We start from the raw sequence: 22,884 nt of genomic DNA on the forward strand, positions 1-22,884 counted from the left end.
CCTAGCATCTACAGTATCGTAATAACTGTAAAGTCGAAGCAGGTGACGAGATACTCAATATTCGTAAGCACGCATTCCTCCTACAAGTCGATGCCTAAGAGCTGATCTTAGAACATGTTGATCTGTACCATTGACGATATGGAAGATGCAAGTATCTCTTGATTTCAAACTGCTTCGACGCCGAACTACTTGCTAAAATCCGCATTTATGGACAAATGGCTCCAAGATAGGAAACTCTGGCTGTTTGGTAACACGTTGCCACTACTCCCGAGAAGGTATGTCATTAGTCGCTTAACACCAGACAACTTTATGAAAATATTTCAGTCGCGTGATTTTCAGTACAATCGTAGAACCTTTTAACACTGTCCCTATTAGCATATTGTACACTTTTTCTCCCAACTATCTCTCTCGCTCTTTATTCTCTCTCTCTCTCTCTCTCTCTTCGTTTGGAGCTTCCTGTCCAATAAACCACTTTCAGTTTTGATATCACGACCTTGCATATCTATCATATGTGGAATTTACACAGCATCTAAATACCAAATATTTTTATATTTTCGGATGTTTCATGAAATTTTTCAGATTTTTTTTATTATTAAATATGTCCTTTTAAATATGTATTTTAATTAATTATAGGACTAAAATCCTCGTTTAGTCCCAAAAGATAAGTATGAATACAATTGCACGTGCAAAACAGTCATGCAATCCAATTAAAAAAATTAAAATGCTGCAGAATGTGCTGAAAATCCACGTATACATCATATTATATGAGGCCTGTTATATAGTACACATAAATTAAATTTAAAATTATTCATATGAGAATAATTAATAAAATAATAATTTGATAACTTTAGAGCTAGAACTACAATTTAAACCAATTAATATACAGAATATTAAATTTTTTTTTATGTTTAAGTACATATTTTGATTTATTATTAGATACACGTTTAATGAAAAAAGTACAATAAATTTTATTATATCATAAATAAAGATTTATATTTTTGAATATAGCTAAATTAATTATTGAGCAAACATACCCAAGGAACATACATGTGAAAGTGATTTTCAATCAAATATTGAGAGAAAAACGTCATCACTTACCTTTAAAAAAATTATTATAAAACAATTTTTGCAAATGATATTAAGAAGGAAATAATGGTGTCTTCAAATTTATCAATTATTGAAAATATTAGCAGAGGTATAATTAGATTACGGTCTAATCTACTAACCTCTTTAGAGTAAAGTATAGCAGACGATGGCAATTGAATTGTAAAAGGAACCATTTGAAACTAGAAATTTTTTTTATCGATTTTCTATGTAGAAAGAATTATATTATTAAATTATTTTGTCATAGATAACTTAGCTTCAATCCTTTGTCATGGTAGTTCATTTATATGACATCTCTAGTTTTTTTTTAATTTAAAATTTCACCCAACAGAATAGTTAATAACAGAATAAATAGTATTAATATAAATATATAGAATAAATAGTAATAATAAAAGAATAAATACTTAATAACGGAATAGTAACATGAAATTTAATATTTTAATAAGAAATTAATTATTTGAAAATACAATTTATACCTAATAAAATTATTATAAATATCTACATTATAGATGGATACAATAGATATATCAAATAATATAAATATTTATTAAAAGTAAATCGCATTCTTACAAATTTTTTTAAATTTATATTTATAAAGACTAATACCAATAGTGTTGTTATCAATAGTAAAAATACAAATCGTAATATGTAATAGTTTCTATTATTTATAGTTTATGATTGATTTATAGTTTCTAACAGCATAAAATATAAATGCATTATTCTAATATCTATTACATAAAAATTTAATCATATTTTAAAGCCTTTTACGTACTAATACGTATTAACACCATTTTTCAAAACAGATTAATTTTTTTTAAGAGTACAGATCATTTTATTTACATTAATTTTATTGTATAATAAATAATTGATAAATATGTGTTATTTAAATTCATTCAAATTCAAAATTAATTAAAAATAGATTTATTTGTATTAAATAATTTAATTAAATAATATTTATTTTCTTTATTTTCTTGATTTAAATAAATAAACAAACATTAACTTATATAAGTGCGAAAAAATAAATATTTTAAAACTATTATTTTTTATAATCAAAATTAGTTCTACGAATGAAATTTCTTATTTTAATTTGATTTAAATATTTAAATAAAATACTATATATTAAAAATTTTGAATCATTTACTTCAGATTTTTCCTATATATGTGAATAAAAACTATACAATTAATATATTTTATTAATTGAAAAAAAATATTATAGATCAACAAACATTATTTTATTAAAGGAAAATGTATAGATGCTAGTGTTTAATATATAAAATTTCATATCATTTTAAAATTATAAAGCAAAAATTAAATTATTACTATTGTATCATATTAAATTATATTAATAATAATAGAGTCCATGGGGCATTAAACGTTATTTAATATAACGTTTATATATTGTTGGTATAATAATATTGAAATATATTACTTTTAGTTTTTGAATACTATCATATTATAGGTTTAGAAATCAATACATATTAAAGTTTTGATTAATTGATACTAATTAACGAATGTGAATATGGAATCTGTAATTGACTTTTAAAAAGAATACGACATTGCATTTTATTATAAGTATTAATAATAATTAACAAGTATAAATACACCTTAATTGCCTTTAATTAACCTTTCAAAATTTTTAAATTTGCCTTTAAAATTAACCTCATAATGAAAAAAAGCGCTTCATAATGCCAAAATGAAATAATTGCCAACCATTTTTAGTTATCATAAAATAAACAAATTTAATTTCAATGAATAGTGATCTTTCTTGGATAAAAATAATAAAATTATTCATGTAAAAGCTATTAGAAAACTATATAGACTATTGACACCACTTTAAATAACTACTAATTTAAGAAGTTTAACAAATAGGGACCAGTAATTGACAACATCTTACAAGAGACTTTTAATTCCCTCAATACAATTACAAAATTACACACCTCAAATAAAAGAATAACGATATCAAACAAGTGACTTTAATTATCTTTTTAAATTATGCAAATAAATATTGAAATTAATATTAGATAGTTGTTTAAATATGAGATATATATATATATATATATATATATATATGATTCCAATCTTTTGCATCGATTCATTTTATACGAATATTTATATTGAGTTTTTCTTTTATATTGAATAATGTAGGTGATCAAATAATAATATGAAAGGTGTATATTGTTATATACTAAATTAAAAATGTATTTAATTATATTCGATTTTTCATCATTTTTCATCAATATATAAAATATTAATCAAGATATACAAAATTTTAATGAAATCAGTAATTTTAAAATCAATCATTTTCATTAAATAAATTTAGAGAGAAAAGTCATTTTATCAATAACAGATCATAATATATATCTTGTTAGACAAGTTTAAATATAATTTTTAATAATATTATAAAAGTATTCTATTAATTTAATCTTGCTGTTCTTTTTATATATTTCTTTATTTCCTAAAACCAAATTCATACTGTTAAAGTAAATACGTATTTATGTGAATCTATAAAAGAAATTTCATTAATTTTAATTAATAATATTTTAAAGGATGTAGTATAATTTAAATCTAAGCTTGCAATATACAATAAAACAAGCGTCATTCTGTTCTTTTTCCTCTTTCCTCTAAAATAAACAACAGATTAGAATACAATAATTCAACTAATATATAAATTCAAGCTTTAATTATGCAATGTTTATCAGGAATATTGATTGTCAATAATCAAGTAGTAATAATTTAGTTCTCATAAATGATATAATCAAGTGCATATATCCATGGTCTCACTTTTCCTGCGACTTTAGTCTAAGTAGTAGCGCTCAGTATGAGCGCTGATACGGTTTAAGTGGTACGGAAACTCGATGAACGCTATTTTACAATTACTGTATGTACATTCTGTATATATTTCTCTTTCAAAAGCTTATTTAATTTTATAATACTAATTTACTTATCATTATTCAAAATCCTTTTTTCCCTTACCCCTTATTATGTATGTCCTTTATAAATAACTTTGTGAAAGATTAATTTACTGAGCTGTAAGTTTTTATTTTTAATAGTACTAAGAGTTTTAAAGAGTTTTATTTTTAACTTTGCGAAAACTTCTCATCTGTAGCTAAAAATTATGTTTAAATAGATACTTGAGATAGCAATTGAAGTGTCCTAATTAAAATATCTCTGCACTATAATTTATTTCTTCACAAAATAATAATATAGTTAAATAAATATTTTGCTTTCATTTTTTAATTCAAATTTTTATCTTGTTGCATTATTTCCTTTACTTCTCTATGCTTTGAGTATAAATAACTGTATTTTTACGTTTAAAAATATATTTATTTTATAATATAAATATATCATATAATTTTTATTATGGAATTAATTTTACATATATATATATATATTTAACTTTAATATAATTATAAATAAAAATGATATTTAATACATAAAAATAATCAGAGTTTAAATCATTATATATGTGTTTGTATAAAAAAGAACATAAAATAAACTAATTATTATAATTCATTGATAATTTTGTTGTTCTTAATTTGTTAAACTTATGTAATAAAAACATGTACGTTACGTACACGTGGATTCTACTTCTAGTTAAAAAAAATACTGCAGATAAAAATAAACTACCTTTAACCTTCTATATTGATTTTAAAATATTTATTTTATACTACAATCTGAAATTCATTTCATGTCTTATATGTCAATTCAATGAATGAAATTTGAATTTCTCTTTCTTTTTAAAAACAGCATTAATCACTTTTCTACATATAAAAAAACCAATATTTTTTTTATAGAATTAATGGCATCACAGTGATACACCGGTGATACATCCTATTTAAATATCTGAAGTTGTATGATAGTAAATAAATTTGATGTTCCTTTTACTGTAATATTTTAACCTTCTTCTGAATATAAAGTTTAAGCTAGATAAGCTTTTATAAAATTATCAATTATAAATTTTAAATGAAATTTAAGAAATTTCAGTTTTTTAAAAACGTCAAAGATGGTTAGCAATTTAATGCTTGTTAATTATAGGCAATATATTCCTGTATGGTAAGTGAATAAGCATCTATTTAAAACAAAATAAACATTAATAGATATGAAAATTTACTTTACACTGTGAAAATTATATTTTCTTAAAATTATATTGTAGTATAATAATATATAAAATACAATCATCAATATGAAATAATAAATTAATTAAGTTGCCTTAGATACTCTGCCTTTAGCATTACTATTGTTATTATTTTTTTGTCGTTCTACTTTTTTCTATTGTTATTATTATTATTCTATTAATATTAATATTATTAAATATTATTTGTAATATCAATTGTAAGCTATAATTTAAACACAAATTATTAAGCAAAACTTCAATTCTTTGATCTATAAATTACATTACATGAAATATATTATTCTCTGCACAATGTTATCTCAATGAAAATAGTTTACATAATAAATTATATCTTATTAATGTTTAGCGTAAATCATACAGTTTTATTTTATATTAGATTTATGTATTTGTAGAATTTTTTTCCGAAAATGTTGAATATACATATGTAATATATTTCAGTAGGATCATTATTGTATATAAAATGCTTGAAATACTTATTGTCAAATAAAACTGTATATATACACTTGCATTCACGCACGTATTCATTATATATATATCATCTTATAAAGTAGGCTTCAATTTATTTTATCATTTGTATGCGTTAAATTCTTCAGTTAGTATCGATTTAAATAATGATCTTATAAAAATATCTGAATAAATATATTAAAACTAAAAATTAATATACCAAATTTCATTCTTGTGCATTAGTGAAAATTAGTAATACCATATACATTAATAACTCATATTTCTTATGAAATATGTTTTATTTTTTTTACATATTGTCATTATTTAAGACTTTCCACGTTCAACTATGTTAATTTATAATCTTTTATATGAATATTGGAATAGCAACTAGAAATTAGCATAAATTATACATATATATATTTGTATCGATTATTAATAAAAGAAAGTTTAAGAACATAATTTTTTTATACCTATAACAAATTAAACATAATAAATCAAAATAAACCAAATATATCAATAGCTTTTAAATGTACTTATTTATTTGAATAATTTTTACCAATTCAGTAATAAACTATAAAATATCTCACCAACAGAATTAATAATAGAGTAATAACTGTATTTGAAATGAGATAATAAATTTTGCATTAAAAGTATAGCTATAAAGTGATTGATAGTTCAATGCTCTGGATATAAATATTTATACGAAAGTGTATTTTGTTGCAACTTAATGTGCACAAATATTTAGGAATATTATGAAAAAAATTACTATTGAAAAGTTATTACAGTCATATTAATACTGTTATTAGTACTATATATTAATACTGTTTTAAGTTCTTGAAGAAATTCACGTAACAACATGATGAAATATGAACACACTACTTTATAATTACTGAAAATTATGATTTTATCGAATATCAACCAAGGGAAAATAAATAGAAAATAAATAAGGTTTATATAACTTATGGAAAAAAATAATTGCTCATTGACTTTATATCGATTGTTTTACTTATTATTCTTTGATTTAGATAAATCTATTAGTAGATTAGTAAAAAATATATATATTGTATGTAGAAAGTATTTTAAAAAGTTAGTGAGCAATAATAAAGATTAACCAACCAATATGAATATCATACTAGAACAGTAGTAAATTCACGACTTTTAACCAAGCAACAGATTTGATTACATATAAACTTGAATAAGCTAAAAGTAATTTTATCTTATTCACATTCTATATGCCATCAGACTAAACATCTGTAAATTTCCTTTGATTATAATATTAATTTAAAATATTCATTCTCTAATAATATAAAAAAAAAATTATTAAGCTGATTTATTAAGTTAAATTATTTATGTAGCATTAAATGCAAATATAAATTTTTAAATTTTACAATTTTTTTGTAAAAATTTATAACAAATTTTTCCTACTTCTAATTTTATCATTTTTACTTTTATTGTATCTTATTAATATTTTATTTATTAACTAAATTATTTATTTATAATTTTATAAGTTATATTAAATAATAATTCGTTTTCATACTACCGTTAAAAATTCAATGAATTTACTAAATAAATGTAGATCATTATAGTTCAGTATAATTGAGAGAGATAATATTCCCAAATAAATTGTTTGATTAACAAAAAACATTATTATATTGCTTATTGCTTAAGACAAATAAATTAAAGATATATTTCGATTAATGATAAAATATTGATTAATAATTATTAGATAATAATTTTATTAGAATTCTTATACTTTGCAATACTTTTTCTCTCTTTATTCTTTAATTTTAAATAAAAAATTTGATGATTAATGATTTTAACGAATTTGTAGATGTCAAATTTACGTCCAGTAAACCTCCAAAACTCCTGACAATGTGAAACAAATAATTACTTGAAAAATTTAATTAATGATAAATGTAATTTATAGACTTTCTGAACCCTTTCTTTCTTCCGGTTTTCTTAACAACAATTATATCAGTAGCCTTTTTTGCTTTCCTATAATTCGCGGACAAGGTTTTCAATAGGCTAAAATAGCGTGAAAAATGGCGGAATAATAACGAAGAGCTCCGACCGATTTAAGTTCAACACGTAATTCAACAATAACTGAGATAAGATTCCATCGAGATGATATTGAAGGGCGCGTGCGCGATTACAGCTGCTGGAGAGCTTAGCCCTCGGTCAGTGTCGGCAGCTTGATCAGTTTTGCTGACTGCCTTAGTGCGATGAGGATGCTCTTTACCCACCAATTCAATCTCCCGTGTCTCGCTAAGTATACAATGTGTGTTACGGTTTTTCGCTATTTTCGCTTCGCTATCCCTTTTACATGTTACACAATATAACGTCACATCTGTTCTTTTATTGATTAAATGAAGTTTCGTTGTTTGGTTTTGATCTTTTTCAAAGCATACGAAAGACCGACTCAATTGTAATTTAGAACTATCTCTTATAATTTAATTTCTGTTTCCGAAGTTAAAATTTCATTGTTTTTATATTTAATATTTATTACGAATGATTTATTTTACATGTAATTGCTTCAATTTTTCAAAAATAAATCGATAATTAATAATTATAATAGCGATTTCTTTCAAATTTAAAAACGAATATGTTAAATGTATTATAACGAACTAATTAAACTAATCTTTATATCTGAAAAATTAAAACTTTTAATATCATTATTATAGCGCATTAATCATCATCAAAAACTTTGACTAATATTTTGATTAAAAAAAGAAAGAATTATTCGATCGAATAAGATAAATAAATTTTTGTCAAAATATTGTGGGTGCAGGTCGCGAGCACCTAGCAAGGCGATGGAACGATATGAACGCCTGGGACGACTTGGTGAAGGCAGCTACGGCGTCGTCTTCCAATGCAGAGATCGACAAACAGGCCGTCTCGTTGCTGTTAAAAAATTTCAACAGACCGAGGACGATCCACTTATAAGAAAGATCGCACTTAGAGAGATTAGACTACTTAAAGTTTGTGTTTATTTACTGTTTAACGATTATTACTCTTCAAAATTTTCTCATTACTATTTTATAAATGATTTATACTTTATGTACTATCAGGTTCATTTGAAAAAATAATGTCAATCAATTATTGATAATTTCTTCTATCTATAGCAGCAATATTTTGGTAGATGTTTTTATTAGATTGAAACTATATTATAAGCTATATAATCAGTTTTAACTTATAGTCAATTATAAACAATAATATTCTAATTTGAACAAAATTAATTTCAGTTTTTAATTTACTATTTGCTTAAATTATAAATCATATTTTTTATGTGAATTTATAAAGAATTGATAAATTTTACTTATTTTGACAATTTGCGTTCTTTGTATTTAGAAAATTTTGCAGTATACTTAAATATATTTAATTTTTTAACTAATTTACTTAAATCGAAAAAAATACTAAATTTTAAATGTACCGTGTTTTTCTATACAGTAAAATAAATTTAGATGAACATGAAAAATCTATTTCACTATAAAATATAGAAAACGCTACTATACTTATCAGCATAAATAATAGTAATTATAAGAATATTAATACGAATTGATCAACGTACTAGATTCTGTATCTAGTAGTTCTTTATACTACTAGTTTAAGCTACTTACTTTAAGCTACTAGTTCTTTATATATTTTTATATATTACACCTCAAGAATATTGCAAGCATATGTTTATAAATTAAATTTTTAAATTCTTTGAAATTTAATTTTAATAAGTCATAAAGATCAGTCAGAAGAAAAACATATGAATTTAGTTAATTATCAGTTCTATTATACTTATAATCATAGACTGAACACGTGTCGTGCTTCCCTCTCCGGTCAGTGACCTGCTTGTGCTCGAATTTTACTTCCGGACATTTCGATTTGCCAGCACCGCCCACGCTTTTTTCACTTACATTTATCCAATATCTTCTCAGCGTCAGTATTTTGTAATCAGCACTTTATTTATAAAATCGGATAAATTTGTAAAAATTATCCGACTTCCCTCAAAAATCCGCACATTATAATGCTCTCTATTTTAATATAAATTAAAATAATTTAATATATTTCAATACTTAAGGAATACCCTTACATGTCATCACTTTTATTTTTACAATATTTCTTCAAATTGAACATCGTTTTCTAAAGTACTAAAAATAAATTATTCGTACAAAATCATAGAAAAACTATGATTTACAAAATAATAAATTATTTCTTGTACTAACTCTAAACTATTACTTAACGCTCTTAAACTTTTTTTATCAATTAAAAATATAATATCCGATAATATTATATTTAAATGACTATAATATTTAATTACATATTTCCGTAATAAATCTATAATAAACGATTCAGACATGTCGAGGGAAGGGAATTTCTATGTTTTAGCAGCATCTAGTTATTTATCGAATGTTTTAACCAAACTATAAAAAGCGACTTAATGAAGCTAACGAAATAACGTTCATTTCATAAATATGTGCCGCCAATAAAAAGTAATGCTACGGCAAACATTAAGAGAATAGAATTGGAAAAACTCATGCTGTCAATGAAACATGCATAAGCAATTAAAAATCGAAAGAGTGCCGGACTCGGCACTTCGCCCAGTACTTGTGCCGTATCGTGTAGAAATCGCGTGCCTTCGGCGTCTTTGAGACGCTGGCCATTGGTCAATACAGCCTCGGTCAATATCTTACTCTACGTTATATTATTTTATACAAGTCGTAATTTTTACCCGACTGCATTCACTTTTTTGCTTTTATGTTAACGTAAAAACTGTAGGATATTTTTTTGCTTTAAGTGAATTAATGCTTTAGCTTTTATAGAATAAATTATGTAATAAATTTTATCTAATGAAACCTTGGACGCTCGGTACTAATTCAATAGAAATAAAATTAGTATGAAATATTCATATCGCAATCAAATATCTTACTTAATTGGAATAAATAAATCTATTTTTAAGGACGGCTTGCATATGCTTTTTATATTCTATACAAATTTTATTATTTTAGAACTAAATGTATAATACAAATATTAATATTTATAATTATGCAGTTCACATTTACATTGGTACAAGTATCAAGAAATTATCAAAATATATTTATTTAATAATTTTCACATTTGATTTTTTAATAATTTAATATAAAATAATATATTTTTTACTCAACTTTTATTCATATCTTATGCCAAAAAATTGAACCTCGAAAGAAAATTTGCTATATTTATTTTATACATATATAAATTCCATATTGATAAAAATATATTTTTACCTAATAACATGCCAAAAAATAATATCTCAGTTAAAAAAAAAATCACTTGTTCAGTATTCGCAGATATTAAGATATAAATACAAATAAGCACATTGTTATCATTGGTTAGATAAGAATGAATGTCTTCAATATTCATCTAACTCTCAGCCTTATCTAAATATTTCAAAAGTATTTACAAAACAAATCGCGTGCACTTTAATGAGATCGTTTCTGGTAACCTCCAACTATTCGTTTTTTACGTGCCACTATTTCTCCAAAAGAATACAAAACCGCGTACATAGATGACGCACGTGTTTCAATTTTTCGCGTAAAAAAATGTATACAAATTACAATAACAGTACAATAACAGAACTATCAAAGAAAGAAGTCCTGACAATGAGAAAAAATATATAATATGTATGTGAATTGTACAGTTTATCGATCGCATGTTCAAGAGGCGTCTTGAACCTGACCTTTCGTGAGAGAAATATACGGGTTAATATTTAAGCCCATTTAACTTTTCATGCATCTAGTAATTTGATGAACTGTAAAAAACTTCGATTAAAGTTGTACTTCAATATAGATGAAGTAATATTTAAATCAGTAATCTTTGTTTTCATTGAGCACAATGAAGTGAATTAATTTCTTAAAATTACTCTACCAATGCTCCTAATTTTTTGTTTCGTTGAAATTTCGGACTTTCAAATTAATTTAAATTTAAATTTTCATTAATTTCTAAAGTTATAAAATATTTAATCTTTACATATAGGATTCTCACACACACTAACATGCACAAATGTGAATATACGAAAAATGTTTAATTATAAATTGGATAATATGCAGATTTATAAAAAAATATTCTTTAATTGAAGTTTTTAAAAATAATAATATTGATATAAAATAGCCTTTATCCGGTTATATATGTAAACAGGTTAGTTAAAATAAATAAATGAAAATAAAAAGGAAATTTTTTAAACATACTAAAAGAAAATATATAAAATTGAGATAACTTTAATAGTAAAATACTAAAAATATATTAAACAAAATTAAAAGCAAAATAGTAAAGCAATAAATATTTATATATTTACGGTATTATATTTATTTTTGGACAGTATAAGATTATGAATCAGATATTAATACGAAAAACAGTTATTGCATTAATAAACATTTGATGAATAATTCAATGCAATTTAATTACTAACAATATTATATATAAATACTAATAAATATTATTATTAGTAAGTTTACTTCTATTATTAATAAACGTGTGAAAAATATTTAAATGTGATAAAATCTATATACCAGCATCAAACTAATAATATATTTTTATAATAAATACTCGATATCGTTGCCATTAATCATTTAACCCTTATTGACTAAACAGGCTTAATGTTATTTAACCCTCAGAATCTGAAACATCCAAATCTGGTAAATCTATTAGAGGTATTCAGACGAAAGCGTAAGTTGCACCTTGTGTTTGAATACTGCGAGCATACGCTTCTGAATGAAATGGAGAAATTTCCAACCGGCTGCCCCGAGCTTATGACGAAACAGTTAATATGGCAGATACTGCAGGGAGTGGCTTATTGTCATAGGCTCGGCTGCGTACATCGCGATGTTAAACCTGAAAACATCCTAATAACTAGTGAAGGAATTGTCAAACTTTGCGACTTTGGTTTTGCGAGAATGTTGAGCCCAGGCGAGAATTACACCGAATATGTGGCTACGAGATGGTATAGAGCTCCGGAATTACTTGTAAGTACAAGATTTTAGATATGAACAGAATTTCACTTACTTTACTAAACCATCTTTCATTAATGTTGCTTAATATTATGAATTGTATTTTAACGAATAAATATATTTAACCTTCAAAGTATTTTAAGACTTATTTGAAATGTTAAAAAATATGGCTGATATTAACCATTAATAGCTAATACTTATAACATAATTTTATCATTTAAAAGTGACAAATTACTTTAAGTGAAATAATATTAAAATATTTTATTTATTATAGTTAATATCAGCATACACAAAACACATGCACATATACACACACACGTATACATATAGTATATAATTATTAATAATATTAAATAATAATAATGAATAATAATAATAATAAATAATTATAATTCATAACTTAAATCAAATAATTAACAGCAGATAAAATATGCTTTAATATATATTAATATTAAATATAGTGTTACTATAATACGAAATTATCTATAATAAATCTACAGCCTTATTCTTTACTTTAATTTATTCCTTTATTCTTGAATTAAAAGCTAAACTATTACTTCTATTGATTTTTAGCTTTAATAAAAATATTTTTATTTCAATTATTTATTACTTATTCTTAATTGTACATATAAAACACTGTAATTTTATTACAGAATGTTAAAATTAAATAAATAGAAAATTAAAGTATATAAATCTAATATGAAAACATTTGTAAACTATATTTTTAAATTATAGAATTTCAGTATTTCGAAGAATTTTAATATATTTTAAAGCATATTTTATATGTTTAATGCAAGGTATCGAATACACCAACATTAAAACTTAAGAAAAATATTCTACAGTTGCTGTAATTATATAAAAGAAATCTACATTAATACTTCTAGGTAGGTGATACGCAATATAGTACAGCTGTGGACGTCTGGGCGATTGGTTGCGTGTATGCAGAACTAATACGTGGCGAAGCTCTTTGGCCTGGCAAATCCGACGTAGATCAGCTATATTTAATAAGACGGACTTTGGGAGATTTGCTTCCAAGGCACATGGCTATCTTTCAGCAAAATGAGTTCTTTATGGGAATGAGCCTACCGGCACCGCATACACTCACGCCGCTCGAAATCGCAATGCCCAGCACCAACAACTCTACACTACAGGTAATTTGTCTACAAGAAGAGAACAAAATCTGTATTATATATTACTTATATTTAATATTTTTATTGTACGTGTTATAATATCATAATAAAATTTAATTAATAATTTAAGTCAATTTAAGTCAATTTTAAATAAAATATAATGTTTTCTGTAAAAGTTACATTTATATAAAAACAAATCATATATCTGATTTCAAAATTAAAATGCTTATTTTTATATAATGTATATTTCGTGCTCTAAAGCGCCATTTTTTTTTTATTTAACAGTAATTATAAATATCCATTTTCTTGATTTATGCTTAGTATTGAATATATTATTTTATGAAAATAATATAATGATTAAAATAATATAATAGTCCATTTAAGGAATAAAATAAATATATATATATATATATATATTATCAATAAACTATATGATAAAATAACAATTTCACTTATGCTGAGTTATTTTATAGAATTCTATAATCCACAGACATGTATATTCAGATTTATCCTTTCATGAATTATGTGCTTTGATACACCTTAAAAAGAATAAATGAGGTAATGACTTTATATAAAAAAGGATAGGCTTATCATTTATGGATACATAATCATATCTAAAGTAAATAATTTGATTGTTCTTATTCAGTTTATAATAAACTAACTTAATTTACTTTTAAATTAAAATGATACCCTATTAAATTTATGAAACTATTTTACATATTATTTGGATTTTTCTAAGTTTAATCTATCTTAAATAAGTTTACTTGAAATCAATAAAGATCCTCATATATCATCTTTTTATATAATATATAAAATAAATTTTGTACACATTATAGTTTAACATAATTTGGAAAACTAAACAATTGAATAAATACGATATAATATATATAACAATATGTTATGGAATTATAAATAGGATGAGTAAACTTTCTTAAAGAATTAAAATTTCGTATGTCCATGTAAGAAAGGAATGAATGTACCTTACCTCTCTTTAAGAGAAATTTAGAAACAAAAACATTTACAATACAATAAGTATAATAATAAAGTAAAAAATAATAAAATTTGTAAATGCGTAGAAATTAAATATATAGTGCCATTATAAAATAATTATTACTAACATATATTCCCATTTTTATCTTTATTAATATATTTCCAAAATCATAATAATTCAAATTATAAGAAACTTAAATATGTACATAAGTTATTTTTTATTTTTCAGTTGGACTTTTTAAAAAAGTGTCTTGATAAAAATCCAGATGAACGATGGTCATGTGACCAATTACTGCAACATCTTTATTTTGAAAATTTTTACTTTAAAGTACCGGAGATAGAAATGGAAGAATTTGAAAAACTTCGAAATTTTCGAGAAAGAACAAAGGTATGGTTTACCAAATAAAATTCAGAAAAATATGAAAGAAAATATATTACTAAATTGATTACTTATTATTAAATCATTATTAGTATGAAAATCATATAATTGATAGCATTAATGAAAAGATATAATTTAATATTCTGTTACGAATTTATAATATATTCCGATAAACATTGAAAATATCTTTTATAATTTTTATATAAATACGAAAACTACAATCATTATACTTTACTAATCACTGATCTTACGATTCAATTGAAAATAATTAATTATTCGAAGCTTTCTAAGATTATTAACGCCATGCAATTAAAACAATAAATACAATAATTTAATTATTTACCTTGCTAAATGTATATTATTTTAATTTTATATGTTAAAAATAAAAGCTCATATATATAAATTTAATTAGATTTTACAGAATGTAATGTAAATATTTCAGAAATATATATCTTATATAATAGTGATTTTAAGTATTGTAATATTGTAAGTTATTTTAATATTGTGATTACGAAAATAAAATAAAATTACATTAATAATACGGCAGAATATAATCTTTCTTTATCCTCATCTATCTCCATTCTTTATACATTGGTATTTTATGATTTTATATACTGATATTTTCTTACATTTGCAGCATACGAACATCAGTCAAATGGTACTCCCTCAGCTTCCAAAGGCTGGCGGTTTTCCTAATAGCCACAATCAAAATGACAACCGACCGCGAAGCTCCTCACTGCATCAACAAAGTTTTGATCACTTACCTTTTATAAGAGGCTAACCAGACGAGCATTCTTTTTAAGCATTATAAAGTATAAATAGATCTCTCTGTGATTACATACTAATTTATTAATTTATTAAATGAAATACGACTTCAAAAATATATATTACATGCATTTATTTTAATATTAGAAAAATCCCGATAAATTAAATTGGAAAAATTATACGATAAGTTTCTTATACTTTTTTAAAAATATACTTTATTTATTCCATATTTTAATGCTTTTTGTTTTCACAATTCTGTATTTATTTGGATTTTATCACTTTGTATATTATATCATTATGATTATCGTTATCAATAAAAATTCGTAAATAAATTTGTTGTTTTTCGAATTACGCAACTTTTAAGATATTTTATACAATATACTCCTAATATTTTTTAATTATATTATAATGTACAGATCACAATGTATGTTCTACAACGTATTTAAATATTTGAAATTTATAAACTTATCGATTTATAATTCATAATTTAATCATTATATACAGATATTAAAAATAAAATATTGATATCTATAGCAAAACTTAATAACAAATACGATATTATAGATTTAGACTTCATAAAAAGATAAAATAAGACACAATAACTTAGAATCAATAATTATTAAAAGAACTAATCAACAAAAGTGAACAAGAAAACCAAGATATATCGACATCTGACAGATATAATTTAATTTTTGTCTTCTCAAATGACGATATAAAATTATTGCATAAGCAGTTGAATGTCTCATTAAATTCTAACTATATTTCAAATTAATAAATACTTTATTTAGTAGACTGTTGCTTTAAATCTTCTGGCATTTACTAATAGTTTTAATTAGTTACGAAACATAGTGATCATTAGAGTTCTTTTGAATTTTTTAACTAAAATTGTGAAATCATTCCTATATCTAAATTAAAAATTATATTTGATTATAATTTTTTACAATTAATTTACTCTTTTACTATATTGTTATGTTCGGTTTAATACTTGAAATGTTATTCATTCGAAATTTTTTCATTTAATAGTTATTTTTATAATTATTAAGTTATTAAAATTTAAATAAAGAATTTAGTTTACTTAATAGTAGGTAGGGACTAAAATATTTTAATTATCCATGTCAGATCACGCCACGTGTAATCATGATGGGGCTACTCAAGTAAGTTACAAAATAACTAAAATTTAAATAAAATATAGATAACTAAATAATATTCTCCAATATGAAAAGAATATTTATCAAATGTAAAAATTAAAAATCTTTTTATTTTAAACTATGTTGAATATGAGTAAAAAAATAAATAAAAATAGAGGTTAAATAAAGGTTAAAGACTATTTAAAAAATTATTAAAATTGACTATCGCGCAAAATTGAAATTTTGTTAGTTTCGATTGCTTAGTTACGTATTTTTATAAATAAACTCAGATATTTCAATATTTTCAGTTACTATTCAAATAGACGTATTTTATGAATTTAAAAGAAAAATATTGACAAAAAAATTATATCCGAATGTTATAAAAATATCTAAATATTATTAAAATGTCAGAAATTCAAACATATATTTAAAATAAAATTGGTTACGATTCCGAAATTAATAAATTAAAATAATAAAATATTAAAAATAAAAATTTATCAAAATCTTTATGTTAGTGCCAAACAATTTATAAATTATTTTGTAAAATAATTACATAAATAAAGAGTATAAATTTTTGAATGTACATAATTACTTAATAATTTATCATTTACTTAACTACATTTAATTTTATTAAAACACATATTTTAACTTATAAAATATCTATGGATAAAATATAGTTTTTATGAATTTAATCTAAATATTTTGTATTATAAATAGTGAATTAGTAATTTTTAAATATAAGTATAATAAGTAATTATTAATAACTTCAACTGATTTAAAACCCTTATTAGAAAAAATTAAACATTTAGACTGATTCAAAATAAAATATTACATTTTTAGTATTATTAGATTAAAGTAGGTTATTCTAAAAATAATACATTTATATGCATACACCTAGCACTACATTCACCTTGGGACTTTGCCGCTCCTTTACACTGCTAATTAATTGTCAAAGACGTATCACAATGCAAATTGTACAATTATCATCAGGATATGATATGCCTGTTGTTGGACTAGGTACATGGCAGGTAAACACATGGAGCAGAGTTAGTGATAACTGATAGAAAGCTTGATATATATTTGTATTAAAATACTTATTATAAATTAGATATAACTGTCTTTTTGTTCTAATTGCTTATGTGTCATATTATAAATATTAGTTTTTACAAAAATAATATTATTAGGCAAAATCTGAAGAAATAGAAAATGTTATAACTACTGCACTTAATACAGGATACAGACATTTTGATACAGCATTTAATTATAATAATGAAGAAGCAATAGGAAGAAGTCTTAAAAAATGGTTTGATCAAGGAGGAAATCGTAAAGACCTTTTTATAACAACAAAAGTAAATTATTATACTAAAAGTATTACATTCAAATATTAGTCATTATTATAAAATAAAATTAATTATAGTTACCAAATTTTGGCAATCGACCATCTGATGTTGAAAAGTTCATAAACTTATCACTACAAAGATTAGGATTAGATTATGTAGATTTGTATCTGGTTCACATGCCATTTTCATTCATTCAAGATCAAAATTCTTTTGCACCAGCAACAAATACAGATGGAACAATTACTTTAGATCTTAAATCAGATCCTGTAGCAGTCTGGAAGGTAAAATATTCTATAATTAGGTTATTTTTTTATAGTAGATATTTACTATAATCTAAATTACAGGAAATGGAACATCAAGTGAAAAAAGGTCTAACAAGATCTATTGGACTAAGTAACTTTAATGAATCACAAATTCAAAATATAATAAATAATTCTGAAATTAAACCCAGTAACATACAGGTACTGTAATTGAAAAATATATATAATAACAAATTTAAATGTTCAAATTTTATTCATAGGTTGAGCTACATGCTTATATGCAACAACAATCACTCAAACAATTTTGTCAGATGCACGAAATTTATATAACAGGATATAGCCCTATTGGTTCACCTGCAGCTAAACAGCATTTTCAAACAAAATACAATTATACACTACAAACGTTTCCAGACTTATTGGGGCACTCAGTTGTTAAAAAAATAGCTAAAAATCATAATAAAACAACAGCACAAATATTATTACGACATGCTATACAAGGAGGAATTACTGTAATACCAAAGAGTTCTAATCCAGACAGAATCAAATCAAATATTGACATATTTGATTTTACATTGACAAATGACGAAATGGGACAATTAAATAACTTAGACCAAGGTGAAGATGGAAGAATTTTTGATTTCTTATTTTTTAATGGGTACGTAACAATAAAAAAAATTAATTTGTTATTTTGTATGACTTCGAGTATTGCAAAAAAATGTGTAATAAATAAAGTAAAGTAATCTTGTATAGGTTAATTATATTAGTACTTTTATTATAAATCAATTGTTTTATATTTGAAAAAATATATATATGTATTATTTATATATTTCTTCATTTTATACTTTCATAATATTACATTTTTTGTAATGCAATATATTAAAATATAGAGTAAATAATATTCTAAAAAATTCAAATAATTATAAACAGGAATATAAAACTAGTAAATGATAAATGAGAAAATAAAGTTTTCTGAGATTATACTTCTCTAAAAAGAAATTTCTATTAAAAATTCTTTCTTTGAAAAGAAATCTTATTATCCGATTTATTCAATAAAATTTAGAAATAACTCTAGACTTCTGAAGTTTAGGATATTTAGCTACCATATGTATTGGTAGATTAAATTGCATATGTCTAGTTGCATTAGTATTCATACTAATTGATGTACAGACATTAATACAAATAAAAAATTAATATTGAAATTTCTGAATATTATAATTATAGAATTTAAAAATATTTCATATTAATATAAAACAATGCATTATATATAGTTATAAAAATATTTTAATAATAAATAAAAAAGAAACATATATAAAATACATCATAAATATTTTTATAAATATTAAATTTTATTTCTATTTATTATATCCTAAAATTAGTTATGATGAAAATGAATAAAAGTTTTTAAAAAATTACAAAATTGTTTTAATAAAAGCAGTCAATACAGGATATCTTTATATGGTTTCAAAGAAATAAATAGATTTTATTAATTTATAGACAAATAACTTGTAGAAAATAGAAATAAAAATATAGAAATCTAAAAAAACTTTTACTTAATGAGATAATTATATAAACATAAAAATTCTAATTCAGTCAATAATATAAGTAAAACTTTTTAAAATTTTACAATTTCTATTTATGAAAATATTTATTAATAAAAAACTATAATTAAACAATAAAATAATTAATTCTAGACACAATACTAAATAATACTTAAAACTTTAATATTTTCAAATTTTCATATAAAATCAATAAGATTTTATTTATTCTTTGTATTAATTTTTCAAATAGTACACAAATTTTTGTATAAAAGTATATTCAAATTTTGAATACAAATTTATCAAAATAAATAAGAAAATAATAATAAAAATATACATCAATAATTATCAAATAAAATACTACTTCAAACAATGTATATTTTCCGTTTTAGAGTTGCAAATCATCCACACTACCCTTTCAATGTCCAAATGAAGAAATCAGTGATCTCTACATAGTTTTATTATATTGTAAAAACATTAAATAGTATTAGGCGAAAGCAAAAACAAAAAAGTTAAATATAGTTTTTTCATTGAATGACTATGAAAACGAAGGCTATTTACAATTTATCTGAATTCCAAGAGAATCAAGATAATTATGATAATAAATCATATACGTTTGTCTTACTATTACTGAATTTAGATAAACCACATCAAATTGTATTTCCAAGATTTTATATATTACAACTCATCATTGTTTTTATCAAATTGATTATAATATAAATAAGTACTATGAAAATTGTTGAAATTTATTTTAAACGATTATAATATATTCTAATTTATATCAGAATTACTGTAATTGATATCTTGTTACTTAGTAAATATTAAAAATTATTAAAAAATAATTTAGTCTATAGTATTTATAAAATATAATTACTTACTGATAATTAATCAATGATCTACATTTTGAAACATATTTCTCACTATTTAAAAACTTTAATATATGTATTAAATTAATATGATTTTATTAGTTAATTTTAAATTTAAAATAAATGCACATTTATTTTATACGAAACTCGTAATTATGAATTATAAAAAATTCGTGACAATTATATAACAAATTTATTAAAAGTATTTTAATTTAACTAGATGATTGATAGTTTAATTTCACATAATTATTTATTTAAGAATCTTAAGTTATTCTGTAAATACCTTTAAAATGAATAATTTTTTAGATTATATTCATTAAAAAATATAAAAAATGTTTTATTTTAAAAATATTGAAACGCGTCTTCAATATTTATGATGTATAAAACTCATTGCTTCTGATAAATATCTTATGCTAATTAAACTGTCTATTAGATATTACGAAATTCATTAAATATTTCAGAATTCTAGCCATTTCTAACAAACATTTGAATTTTATTTAAATTAAAATAAATAATTAAGTACTTGTAGTGTGCAAAGAAAACCTATTAGCAACCATAAGGTATTTGATTCATCTTTTTTACACTTTTAATAATATTGAGAACAAACATTTTTTATTATATGCCATTTTCAGTAAAAATTATTTTATCGAAAAGAATTTCAACTGAAATTAATTTTATATTCAAAATTATTAAATTATTAAATAAATTATAAAATTATTAAATACTAAACGTATTTACAATATCTTAATATAAGATTAACCATGATATTTTGATAATGAATACATATAATTTAATTTAAATTTCCAATTTAAGATGGAAAGTAGACAATTGGAATTCTTTATTAAATAAAAAAGATAATCAGAATTACAAAGTATAATATATATTTTTAATTTATAGTGAAATATATACAGTCAAAACGCAAAAACTACATAACTACAAAACAGTCGAAAGTACAATATAATTGTGTGTGTGTGTGTATGTTTTATAAAACAGCGGATAAATAAAAAAATTCGAAGATAATTATCCTTTAATCTTTATACATATAATTTTTAAATGTAATAACATTATATATAAAAATAATATTTCATAGTATTATATGATATTAACTGTAATTTTGTATACTTTACCTATCCTTTATTATCTTTATAATCTATTAGATCATAAATTTCTAATTTATATATAATCGATACTACTGCTACATATTTATATTTGCTTTTATAGTTATGACAAGAATTATAACCATTATATTTTGTCTGCTTGATCGATTCTTCCATTTGAATTTTAATTAATTCTTATCTTATATAAAAGTAAACAGAATTATAATGCTTATTCTTTTTATAGGCTGTTACTTAAAAAATTTCATCTTATATTTTAATATAATAATTAAAAATTTTATTAAAATTAAATTGTTATTATTTGATATTTCCGAAATTATAGTGATGTAATTCTTGGCTCGAACTGCCAATGCTTCAATAGCTTAATTTGCCGCCCGCCCTAGCAGACGCCCGGGAAAGACTTAGGTGGAAGGGCTGTACAAGAGTCGTGAGAGTAGTCTATGCTTTTATTATACAATTTATTACACTATTTACATATGGGTGTATAAAATTTTCTTGAATCTAATGTGAAGATACGATTTCTTGAACGGCTCCTTGTATAGGAGGTGTCATACACGAGATGCTCTTGAAATCGTTTAATTGATGTTGAATTGAAAATTGCGCAGGTAAATAATTGCTGCACACTTCTTGTCAGAGAGTGTGAGATAATGTTAATGGTTGTGTTGTGCCGGTTTTGTCGCCGGCTGGCAATAATTGATGAGGTTCGCGGATAGTGTACTCACA

At 22.6% G+C, this 22,884-nt stretch overlaps 2 protein-coding genes across 3 annotated transcripts; both read left to right on the forward strand.

Moving 5' to 3' along the window:
• Nucleotides 1-8,465: 8,465 nt before the first annotated feature.
• LOC105366760 (cyclin-dependent kinase-like 4) lies at nucleotides 8,466-16,020 on the forward strand. The gene is made up of 5 exons (XM_011505306.1): nucleotides 8,466-8,658; nucleotides 12,322-12,669; nucleotides 13,539-13,805; nucleotides 15,004-15,162; nucleotides 15,791-16,020. The coding sequence occupies exons 1-5, from the start codon at nucleotides 8,491-8,493 to the stop codon at nucleotides 15,932-15,934; spliced, it is 1,086 nt and encodes a 361-aa protein (XP_011503608.1). The 5' UTR covers nucleotides 8,466-8,490; the 3' UTR covers nucleotides 15,935-16,020.
• Nucleotides 16,021-16,975: 955 nt separating this feature from the next.
• On the forward strand, nucleotides 16,976-20,883 carry LOC105366761 (alcohol dehydrogenase [NADP(+)]-like). 2 transcript variants are annotated; one of them, XM_011505307.1, is made up of 7 exons: nucleotides 16,976-17,072; nucleotides 17,944-18,073; nucleotides 18,230-18,394; nucleotides 18,463-18,666; nucleotides 18,730-18,846; nucleotides 18,906-19,300; nucleotides 20,573-20,883. In XM_011505307.1, exons 1-7 carry the CDS (start codon nucleotides 17,056-17,058, stop codon nucleotides 20,634-20,636), a joined length of 1,092 nt encoding a protein of 363 aa, XP_011503609.1. In that variant the 5' UTR covers nucleotides 16,976-17,055; the 3' UTR covers nucleotides 20,637-20,883. The 2 variants fall into 2 exon arrangements, with proteins under 2 accessions (XP_011503609.1, XP_011503610.1); XM_011505308.1 differs by lacking the exon at nucleotides 16,976-17,072 and having other exon boundaries at nucleotides 17,992-18,073; nucleotides 18,279-18,394; nucleotides 20,573-20,882.
• The last annotated feature ends 2,001 nt before the right edge of the window (nucleotides 20,884-22,884 follow it).

Source organism: Ceratosolen solmsi, unplaced genomic scaffold, assembly GCF_000503995.2.
Source record: "Ceratosolen solmsi marchali unplaced genomic scaffold, CerSol_1.0 scaffold87, whole genome shotgun sequence".
NCBI classification, from domain to species: Eukaryota; Metazoa; Arthropoda; class Insecta; order Hymenoptera; family Agaonidae; genus Ceratosolen; species Ceratosolen solmsi.